This window comes from Hevea brasiliensis, chromosome 13 (assembly GCF_030052815.1).
Source record: "Hevea brasiliensis isolate MT/VB/25A 57/8 chromosome 13, ASM3005281v1, whole genome shotgun sequence".
Lineage (NCBI taxonomy): Eukaryota > Viridiplantae > Streptophyta > Magnoliopsida > Malpighiales > Euphorbiaceae > Hevea > Hevea brasiliensis.
Genome location: NC_079505.1, coordinates 66,661,460 through 66,673,510, shown reverse-complemented (window position 1 = coordinate 66,673,510; position 12,051 = coordinate 66,661,460). Strand labels below are relative to the sequence as shown.

Below are 12,051 nucleotides of genomic sequence, written 5' to 3'. Positions count from 1 at the left end.
GACCTAGCTAGGCTGATATGTCATGTACAAGTTCTTTTTTATACTATTAAATTATGTATTTGTAAAGTGTAAATAATTTTTATAAGCCAATCCAATAATATGAAAATGAGTTCTTTTTTGTTTAGAATATAATATTTTAGAATTTAGTGTACTTTTTTGTCCTTTCAAAATGTTTTACCCTCCATGATATTTCTATATAAACACAGATTGTAGATGTAGAAATACGTATTTTTTTTTAATGGAAAATTCCTCCTAGGTTATATGTGATAATATAGACTATTTAGTAGCCTTATTTTATGCCCATATTATAATATTACCTTTTGCTTTTTGTCCATTCAAAAGTTCCCCCCTCAATGTACTTTTATATATAGTATAGATAATGTAGAGTTATTATACATTAGCATGTAATATTATATGTCTTAAATGTTCAATGTTCTTGATTTAAAATACTTTTTCAACTAATTTTATGTATTTATGTTGCTAATTGTCAACTTTTCCTTTTTATCTATTATAGGTCCAGAGATGTTGTTGCGTCAATCGTCAAATTTGCGACCTGCTATCAAGTCGGACAGATATTTTGAGGGGGAGATTGGAGATGCAATTGAAGCACATGAATGGAAATGTGTTCGCACAATAAATGGTACTTGTTTAGTAGCTGATTTAGATCTAATTGTAGCCTATCATTTTTCATTTCTCATAAGCATGCATATCCAATATCATCTATTTTCTATAGCGTGCATATCCAATATCATCTATTTTCTATACTCTTCAAAGCGCTTTTCCACTTTCGTATGGTACTTTATACTTTCAGCTATGCTTTATTCAAACAAAATAGTTTAAATTGTTGCTTTTGAAGATGTAGCCCTAAATTAAGTGGTGAAATGGAGGAAATGGATCTATATAATTGACTCCAACTAGTTTGAGACTAAAGCTTAATAGAGCAAAGTTTCTATTGTTGCTGATGTCAAGGGCAAAGGGAGGGGGGGCGCGGGGGGCCAAAATATTTCCTTATACAGTGTTATTAAGGCGAAAGGAGACACTAAGGCAATAAGGTATCCTATGGCCTTAGGCGAGAGACGAAGCGATGGCCTTTTTGAAATAAGGTGCCATAACTTAAATTGCCTAAATTTTATACACACACACGCACACACACTTTTAATATAAAAATTCATACTTTTAACTAGTTTAATGATTAAAAAAAGCATATTAAAAAGAAAAAACAAACATTATTTGCGCAATGTTTACATTCAATTAATAGGACCTAAACCATTTTAAAATTAAATAACCATTTGCAAATACATAATACCCATTTAATAAAAATCATACCACAATTGACAATACTCATTTATCCTAAACCAAAAGGAACTAAACCATTTTAAAATTTAATAACCATTTGCAAATACGCATTACCCATTTAACTAAAGTCATGTCGGACAATGCACAATACCCATTTATCCTAAACCAAGTGTAGCATATCAAATCTCCAATTAATAGGACCTAAACCGTTTTAAAATTAATTAAATAGCTATTCTAAATGATATTCACAATACCCATTCAATAAAAATCACTTCACAATTGACAATAACAAAATGCATATCACAATACAATACTCATATAATAAACAATGAAACAACAAATTAAAGAAAAAAAAGTGCTGCTGCTGGATAATTAAAAATGGCATGACAGTGACTGTGAGAGAAGAAAGCATAGAAGAAGAGAGGACGAGGAAAGAAGAGAAAAAAAAAGTAAAAAAAAAAAAAAAAAAGAAAACATAGGAAAATAAGTAAGAGAAGAGAAACAATGGCATGATTGAATGCGCAGGTGAGAGGGGAGAAGAACTATTGAAGAAGAGTAGAGGAGACAAAGGAAAGAAGGTGAAGAGGAGATAAAGGAAGGAAGAAATACTTGTATGCTCCACATCTACTGGTGGTGTGACTTGAAGTGTTAGTTTAGGGTTTTTTTTTTTAATTTTTATTTTTATACTATTTAAAAAAATTAAAAAAAGGGAAAATTGACATTATTTCACTCAGGGTCGCCTTGGTCATCCCACGTCTCTCACCTCAACACTCTCAGGTGCTCGCCTCTTTCAAGTTGACTCGCCTCAGTTAGGCGAGGCGCTAAGGGCTCGCCTCGCCTCTCCCGGCGCCTCGCCTAGCGCCTTTTGTCGCCTTTAACAACATTTTGTGTGTGTGTGTGTGTGTGTGTGTGTACCCATAAATATTTCATTGTTTTATCATGATTTAGGTGATTTAAAATATTAGAAACATTTTTTTCTTATTATAAATCCAATAAATTTTTATAGCATTGGCATCCTCAGGAAAAAAAAAATGGTTTAACTATACTTTATTATGACATTTTTTGAATATACAGCATTCGCCCCTTCAAAATATATAATCAATGAGTGAAGTTAATCATTTTTCGAATCAATATTATATATAACATTGGCGTCCTTAAAAAATATTTTTTGGCTTCGCCCTTGGCTGATCATGATTTGGACAATGGAATGTCCTTTGATTCTCATATGGCATTCTTACGATGGTGTCTGAAGCTTACTTTTGAGAAGTATGATGTTTTTGGGGTTAATCATCTTGAAAGATCTTTTTCTTTTTATTAGCAAAAATGGCCTATACTTTGGTTATACCCAATTTTAGCTGTGTTATCATGGCTAGGACTTTGCATGTAAAATTTAACATGAAATTGAAAAAAATTAAGCAAAATGTAATTATAAATTTAGTGGCTGACTATTAATAGCTTCGTTTTGCCATGTGTATTCTTCTGCAATGGCAATATTAGAAGCAATATACATATAAATTTATGCATAAATAGATTCAATGGCTTGGCTGCAAACTTACCTAATAACTAAAGCATACACTATGATTGCAAATTGGAAAATTATTATTTTTTTTTTTTTGGTGATTGTCTCTTCTTTTACTATAGAATATTTAATGCAATTTTTTTATTGAGTTTGGAAGAAAAATTAAAAAAAAAAAAGTGAAAGAAAAAGAACAAATAAACATAGTATACATAACATTTATGTGAAAGAATAGCAGATGTGTCACAAAAGATTAAGCTGGGGGTAGTTTGGCATTTAATCAACTAGTGCATATACACACACACACACACACACATATATTATGTGGGTGTACACAAACTTCCTGATAATGCTACGTAGATGGTAGGCCAATGAACTGGGAAAAAGGATTAAACTACTTTGTGCATTGGGCAATAGCATAATTGTTCTTTATCCTTGCTCGTAGTTGACATTCTCTATGTTGTTGATGGTTATTAGGCCTGTTAGAACATGAAATAATTAACATACGATCACTTATTACCTAAATACTTTATTGTCATGCTGCTATCTAGCACGATAACATGATAAGACATGTTGCTATGGTCGTTTTGATAATATTAATAGGGTTAAGGGAAAAATGAATTTCACTTTTAAATAATTTCTGTTCCATTTGGTTTCAGGTGTTCGAATCTTTGAGGATGTGTCTGATATCAAGGTACATCATTATGTTTTTCATACTGTTATCAATATCATATGTTTTAGAGATATTTTATTTTAGTTGTTTGATGAACCACTGTTTTGGATGGCATCTCATTGAGAAGTTCAAAGGAGTCATATTGTATATCATCAATATCCACATATTATTTGATAGAATGGTTGCTGTAGACTTTTTCTTCTATAACTTTATTTTTGAAATGATTCAAATGATATTTTTATATAAAGAGCCAAGGATTATGCAAAAGGGAAACCTGAAAGGAAAAAAGACAAAAGGAAAAAGCAAGCTTGATTGGAGGCTCTTTGTTTGTGTAAATGTGTGTAAAGATTCCCATACTGGTTGGAGGCCACTTGTTCCCCTGCTCCTCCTCCTAGTTATGGAGGCAAAAAGGTGAATTTCTTATTTTTAGAAGAGATGGTTCTACTTCCCAATCAGCAGTCAACACAAAAGAGAATGAGGCTTGTATGAAAATGTTATTCCTATCATCACTCGGCTAAAATACTATTCCTCTCTTATACAAATTAAAATTATGTAGGATACCTCTATTGCAATTTCACTGTATCCTGTTTTGCAATTTCATTGTATCCTGTTTTGCAAATTCCTCTGTTTAGTAGATTTCTTTTAATTTAATTGCCAAATTTAAATTTAATTTACAAGTATCTATTGATTTGTATTTAATTTTGAATATTAGGAGAGAGTTTGCTTTGAAAATATTTTTATATCACAATTGCATACCCTAATTTATAGAAGTATTATTGTGGGGAATCATGTTCGAAGACTGTGCTTTTAAGGTTACTATTTATTCAATATTTTTTTAATGCTTAGTCTACCATATATAGTCTCTGTTGAAATATGACTTGTGGGAACAAGTCCCACATCCCCATTGTACAAGAAAAGGGCATATAAAGTGTTGGCAAACCTCACCAAAATGGCTTAGGCCATTTTGGTGATGGGGAGCTGAGTTTCAAGGCTAATTCAGTGTATAGTCCTGCCAGTTTGATATTCACACTCTTAGGTCCGTAATTCTTAACAATCTCTACGTACTATTCAACAGAACTATAGGGAAATACTTTTAAGTATTCTTGCACCAAATTATGTTACTATATTAATTGTTGGTTTTGCTGCAAGTTTTTTACGCTATTTAGAATAAATAAAGAAGGAATTACTATGTCAACTTGATGCCATGGACCCATTTAGGCAATTTCTTGAAAATTAGAAACATAAGATTTAAAATTAGTTGGGCAAATGGCTTTTAAGATGCAAGATACACAAGATGTTGTCTTTGCATAAATTTATATGAGTCTACATATGTGTTTATATGTTTGTGAATTTCTTTTTTTTTTTTCCATAATTATCTGTGATGCTTGTATTTTCTAATACTATATCCAGCTGAACTAAAAGTGGAATCCTTATTCATTCCATGAAGAGCCTAAAGTTCTACTCTGATAAATTTGTACTTTCTGTAGAATGGTAAAGGTGTTCTTGTAAAGGCTGTTGGTGTTATTGATACAACTGCTGATACCGTTTTCGAAGTCATTTTAAGTGTTGATCGGCATCAAAGATATGAGTAAGTTGCTTAATCAGTCTTCTAGAGCTCTCTTACATGGTCATTAGATTTTATCTACACTAACTTCTTTTAATGTACATTGCACATGAACCTTTGTATTTTTTTTAATTCGTGAAAATACATATTTTTATAGTTTTTACATTTCTTATAACTAATAATTCTTTGGTAAAATTATAGTTTTCTAATATAATTGTGTAAAAATTGGTTAAAAATAAATATTTGTGTTGAAACTAATGTATTTGAGAGAAATCTCTTTGTTTTTCATATATAAAATTTTTTGTACATGCTCCTATTTATATACAAGTGATTTATCCTAACAAGGATACTAAGATAAATAGGAAATAATAGTACAATAGGAAAGAATAATCAAATAAGATCCTAATAATCTGCTACTACAATAAATAAGGGATTTCAACACTTCCCTTCAAGTTGGTTCATGTATATCACACATGCCCAAATTGCAAAGTAGAGTATGAAACAAATTGTTCCTTAAGCCCTTAGTAAACACGTTGGCCAACAATTCTTTTGAAGACACATGAGAGACACTCAAAATTCCATTCATTATTTTCTCCTTAATGAAGTGTCAATAGATCTCTATATGCTTGATTCGATTATGTTAGACTGGATTGTGTACTATGTTGATGGCAGCCTTGTTATCACACAATAAGGATAAACTGTTGATCTCTGATATCTCCATTTCTTCCATCAATTTTTGTAACATAACAGCTCATAAGTGCCTTGTGCCATGACCCTGTATTTTGCTTTTGCACTGGATTTAGCTGTCACATTTTGCTTTTTACTTCTCTAAACGGCTAGATTACCACCAACAAAGGTACAATAACCCGTTTTAAACCTCCTATCATCAAGAGATCCAACCCAATCTACATTTGTAAAGGCTTTGATCTAAAGATGGCCATGCCTTGAAAAAAGAAATACTTTTCCAGGAGCAAATTTTAAATATCTCAAAATACGGAAAACAGCTTCTAAGTGAGGTTCTCTAGGATCATGCATGTACTAGCTTACTAGACTCATCGCATAAGCTATGTCAGGTCTAGTATGTAAGAGATAAATGAATCTCCTAACCAACCTTTGATATCTCCCTATGTCAACTAATTTTTCAACTCTTGCTTATAATCTATGACTAGTTTTAATAAGTGATTTTGCAAGTTTATAGCTCACGAGAGTTTTATGTGATCGCAAGATTCTCAATAAGTTGAAAGGAAAATTTTACCGTACAGCCATACGACCGGCCATGTTATATGGTAGTGAGTGTTGGGCACTGAAGGAGTCGTATGTGTCTAAGATAAGAGTTGCGGATATGAGAATGTTAAGGTGGATGAGTGACCATACTAGACTAGATAAAGTCCGTAATGAGAGTATTAGAGAAAAGGTAGGAGTGATACTAATTGAGGATAAGTTGAGAGAAGGGAGATTGAGGTGGTTTGGCCATGTGAAGCGTAGGCATACGGAGGCTCTAGTTAGACAAGTAGAACACATTATGGTAGAGGATAGAAAGAAAAGAAGGGGTAGACCTAAACTGACTTGGAGGAGAGTAGTACAACATGACCTAGAAGCACTACACATTTCCGAGGATTTAACCCAAAATCGTTTAGAGTGGAGAAAGAGAATACATATAGCCGACCCCAAATTTTTGGGATAAAGGCTTAGTTGAGTTGAATTGAGTTGAGTATAGCCCAACATTCTTGTTTCTTTTAGGAGTGTAAAATATATTTCCTTTGAGAAATGAAGATTTCTTTATTTGATCTAGCAACTTCTATCCCAAAGAAGTATCTCAATTTACCCAAATCTTTAATCTCAAACTCTTCTTCAGATGAGTAATTTCTTCCTTATCATCTCCTATTGCAATTATGTCATCAACATACATAATAAGTAATATGATCTTACCTCTATAGTGTTTGATAAATAGAGTATGATCTGCATTGCTTTGATGGTATCCAAAAGATATCATAGCCTTACTGAATCTATCAAACCATGCTTTAGGTAGCTACTTCAGACCATACAATGCTTTTCTCAACTTACAAAATTTCCCTTGGTTTTATCATCATCAAATTTTGGAGGAATCTCTATATACACTTCCTCCTTTAAGTCTCTATGTAAAAAAGCATCATTTATATTAAATTGCTGTAGGTCCCACTCAAGATTTGCTACACATGGCAACAAGATTCTGATGGTATTTATTTTTGTCACAGGGGCAAAAGTCTCCTAATAATCCACTCCATAAGTCTTAGTGAAGTTTTTCGCCACTAACCTGGCCTTATACCTTTCAATGGAACCATTTGCATTATGTTTAAATGTGAACACCCACTTGCATCCCACTGGTTACTTCTCTGATGGAAGAGATATAAGATTCTATATCTCATTTTTTACCAAAGCTCTCATCTCCTCTACCATAAATGCCTTCTATTTTGGATCAAGACATACTTCTTTCCAACCTTGTGGTATAGAAATAGAAGAAATAAATAAGACAAAGACTCTATAAGAAAGAGATAATGAGTCATAGGAAATAAAATTAGAAATAGGATGCTTAATACAAGTCCTAATTTCTTTTCTAAGAGCAATAGGAATATTAAGATCATCAATAGTAGCATTCAACTTAGAAGTAGAATTAGAATCATTAGGAAGTAAAGGAGACGCATCACATTCTTCAGGAATTGATTATAGGAATGCTGATTGATTAGGTGTATCAAGCTCAATGGCTGTATCTGTCTTATTTCGACCCATGTAGGTTTTCAAATCCAATCTATTCAATTTCTCTGAGGTTTAAGGAATTGGTTGGTCCTAATTAGATGACTCATTATTAAGGTGTGACCCAACCCTAATACTCTCCCCCTGAGGTGGTTGGTTCTGATTAGATGGCTCATTACCAAGGTATGACCCAAGCCTAATAGTCTGGTTAGGAAAAAATACCTCTTCCTTTTCCTCCTTATGCTCCTCCTGAAGAGGTGACTTGACAGAAAAATAAGGCTCAGATTCTCTAAAGGTAGCATCCATACTAACAAAATATTTTCTGATAGGATGATGATAATATTTATAGCCCTTTTGAATACAAGAGTAACCTACAAATACACATTTAAAAGCTATGGGTTCTAACTTCACAACATTTGTTTTGTAGACAAAATAGACACATCCAAAAATTTTTGGAGGAACAGTACAAAAATTATGGCCTTTTAAATCCTCTAAAGGGCTTTTAAAGTTCAGTTTAGGCATTCTATTGATAAGATAAGTTGTAGCAAGAATTGCATCCCCCAATAAAGTGTCGAAAGATTCATAGTAAACGGAAGAGATTGAGCCACCTTTAATAAATGTTTATTTTTTCTTTTAGACATCTCATTTTATTCACTAGTATTGACGCAATTAATTTGATGCATAATACCATTTGAATCCAAATAAGCACGAAAAATACTATTAACAAATTTTGTGCCATTATCAGTTCTTAAGATTTTAACCTTAGCATCAAACTGTATGCAAATCATTTTGTGAAATTGCTGAAAGTAAGAAAACACTTTACTTTTTGCTATCATCAAATAAACTCATGTCAACCTGATGCAATAGTCAATAAAAGTAACAAACCATTTATATCTAGACAAAGAAGTAGTTTGGGTAGGTCCCCTGTGACATGCTATAGGATAAAGAAGAGAAATAGTAATCATTGATGGAAGAGTTGGGTAGGAAGTGTTTTGGAGGGAAATGTTGTTAGGTTGAAGGAAAGAAGTTTAGAATAACATAATTGGTTAGTAACAGCTGTACTATTCATGTATAAAAGAAGAATCCTTATCTGCATTCATTCATTCTATTTTCAAGAATCAATAACAGAAAATACTCTCTCCTCTAATAGTCTCTTTCTCTTCGCATCTAATTTAACTATAGAAGAAACAGATTGGATGAGAAAGAAATAGAAGTAGATGAGAAAAGAGAAAAGAAGAGAGTAGATGAGAAGACAAATAGATTTGTTGCATAACAACAAGATAACCGAAGAAGAAACAGATTGGATGAAAAAGAAATAGAAGTAGATGAGAAAAGAGAAGAGAAGAGAGTAGATGAGAAGAGAAATAGATTGGATGAGAAGAGAAAGAGAATATTAGAGGAGAAAGTATTTTCTGTTATTGATTCTTGGAAATAAAATGAATGAATACAGATAAGGATTCTTCTTTTGTACATGAATAGTGCAGCTGTTACTAACCAATTCTGTTATTCTTAACTACTTCCTTTCAAACTAACAACATTTCCCTCCAAAACACTTCATATCCAACTCTTCAATTACTTGTTACTATTTCTCTTCTTTATCCTATAGCATGTAACATCGTCATACATCAGAATGAATAGTCATAAAAGGGACCAAACTTCTATTATCTGTTGAAGGATAAGACTATCTTGTGTGTTTAGCAAATTCACAAGCATCACAAACTAGTAAATATGAATTGCAACTTCTAAACAAATTAGGATATAACTTTTTTAAAGCAGGAAAAGATGGATGTTCTAATATCCTATGCCACTAGATAATCTCCTCATTAGCACTCATAGACTGTCTTAACAAAGCATGGTTTGCTTTGGGATTTGAGAAACTACAATTTTCATTTACAAAATATAAATTATCTTGCAATCTACCATTGCCAATCATTTCTCCTATTTTCAAATCTTGAAATATGCAATAAGTAGGAAAAAAAAATCAATTTTGCAATTAAGGGCTTGGGTAATGAAACTAACAAATAAAATATTAATAGGAAAGTTGGAAACATGAAGAACTAAAGTGAGAATTATATTGGGAGTGCATGTAATAGAACCTGTACAAGAAATTGTAATTAAAGAACCTTCTGCTATACGGACTTTTTCTTTTCTTTAATATGGAGAATAGGTAGAGAATTTATTTGAAGAGACTGTCATATTGTTGCTCCAAAATCTATAATCCAATAAGATTTGTCAAGATTGGTAAGGAAAACATTACCTGATGTGACAAAATTTGAAGAGCAAGATTGAGATTCAAGCCGAGACAGCAAACGCCTTAGGGATTGAACTTCTTTATTGGAAAAAAATTCCAATATCATTTGTTCTTTCATAGTAATCCACTGTTTCAGATATATTTGCTTGTGGTCAGGTCAAGGACAAGGGTTGGGTAGAAGCGCAACACACGAGGAAAAATTGAAAAAAGCTAGAAAAAAAGGTTCATGTGTTGTGAGCAGTAGCGTGAATAGTGCCAATGAATAGTATCCATGAACAATGCGCGTAAACAGTATGTGTGAACAGTAATAAGCCTGTCTTAATGGATCGAAAGCTCTGATACCATGTTGAAATTAATATATTTGAGAGAAATGTCTTTGTTTTTCATATATAAAATTCTTTGTACATGCTCCTATTTATATACAAGTGATTTATCTTAACAAGAAAACTAAGATAAATAGGAAATAATAGTACAATAGGAAATGATAATCAAATAAGATCCTAATAATCTGCTACAACAACAAATCAGGGATTCCAACAATTTGAGAGAGACAAATTAGTGTGCGAAGTTATTTATTTTTTTGAATTGTTAGTATAAGGTGCTTTTTTTTTTTATATATTTTTGTTATAAGATGCTAGTTAGCTATGTTAAGCTAATATCAAAAAAGAAAAAGAATTAAAAAGTGTTTTGTAGTTGTGACTAATCAATAATTTTTAATTCACCTTGACTTAAACTATTTGTCTCGATCGTTTTCCAATCACCAGTGTCTTAATTCTTATGCATTTCAACTTGTACCCTTAAAACATATCCTTTCTAATTACAAAATCAAATAAATACCAATACGAAGTACAATAGTAGAAAAAAAAAACCTAATCATGCATATTAATCATTAGGAATTTAGGCATAAAATAGTATTATTGAGCTATACAACTACTACCTTTTATGCAGAATCCACTTTTACATTAAGCACAAATGTATTGTATGGGACATAATATTTATTTTAAGTTATGACAATTAATTTACTTATCCAAGAAACTTATTACCATTGCTATCTCTTAATTAGTAGTGTTTATTCTCCCAAATTCATAGTGAAAAGGAAAAAAGAATCAAGTACATAGGTGTACATCAAATTGCATTGACTATATCTAAGTTTCTATAGCTAATTCTTGTGATTGGATTCCTCGTGACCTTTTAAATAACAAGGTACAAACAACACCTATCACCTTAACATGCTTGAGGGGGAGAAAAAGAAAAGAAATTAACAAAAATATATAGAAGAAACTTATATAGTTTAACAAAGTAATAATTGTGTACAAAAGAATTATGAAACAATTTTAGGTTTAAGGAAAACACTATGTTTTTTTAGATAAGGAAATAGTAAGAACAATAAAGGTAAAAATAACCATGATATTTGCGGATGATATTGTTCTGATAGATGAGACGCGAGAAGGAGTCAATAGAAAGTTAGAGCTTTGGAGAAGTACTCTAGAGTCAAAGGCCTTTAAGTTAAGTAGAACGAAGACAGAATACATGCATTGCAAGTTCAGTGAAGGCCAAACTGGTGATAGGGAAGAAGTTAGTTTGGATGGAGTGGTACTGTCCCAAAGTAATCACTTTAAATATCTCGGCTCAGTCCTTCAAGTAAATGGGGGATGTGAGGAGGATGTTAGTCATAGGATTAAAGTCGGATGGTTGAAGTGGAGACGTGCTACAGGAGTTTTATGTGATCGCAAGATTCCCAATAAGTTGAAAGGAAAATTTTACCGTACAGCCATACGACCGGCTATGTTATATGGTAGTGAGTGTTGGGTATTGAAGGAGTCGTATGCGTCTAAGATAAGAGTTGCGGAGATGAGAATGTTAAGGTGGATGAGTGGTCATACTAGACTAGATAAAGTCCGTAATGAGAGTATTAGAGAAAATGTAGGAGTGGTGCCAATTGAGGATAGTTGAGAGAAGGGAGATTAAGGTGGTTTGGTCATGTGAAGCGTAGACATACGGAGGCTCCAGTTAGACAAGTA

At 32.3% G+C, this 12,051-nt stretch overlaps 1 protein-coding gene across 1 annotated transcript in view; it reads left to right on the top strand.

The window, feature by feature from the left end:
- Positions 1–12,051, top strand: part of LOC110668995 (protein ENHANCED DISEASE RESISTANCE 2-like) — a 38,123-nt gene that overhangs the window by 7,215 nt on the left and 18,857 nt on the right. Inside the window, exons 7-9 of the mRNA XM_021830427.2 lie at positions 515–640; positions 3,472–3,506; positions 4,973–5,073. Coding sequence (XP_021686119.2) covers positions 515–640; positions 3,472–3,506; positions 4,973–5,073 — 262 coding nt within the window. The remainder of the gene's footprint in view (positions 1–514; positions 641–3,471; positions 3,507–4,972; positions 5,074–12,051) is intronic.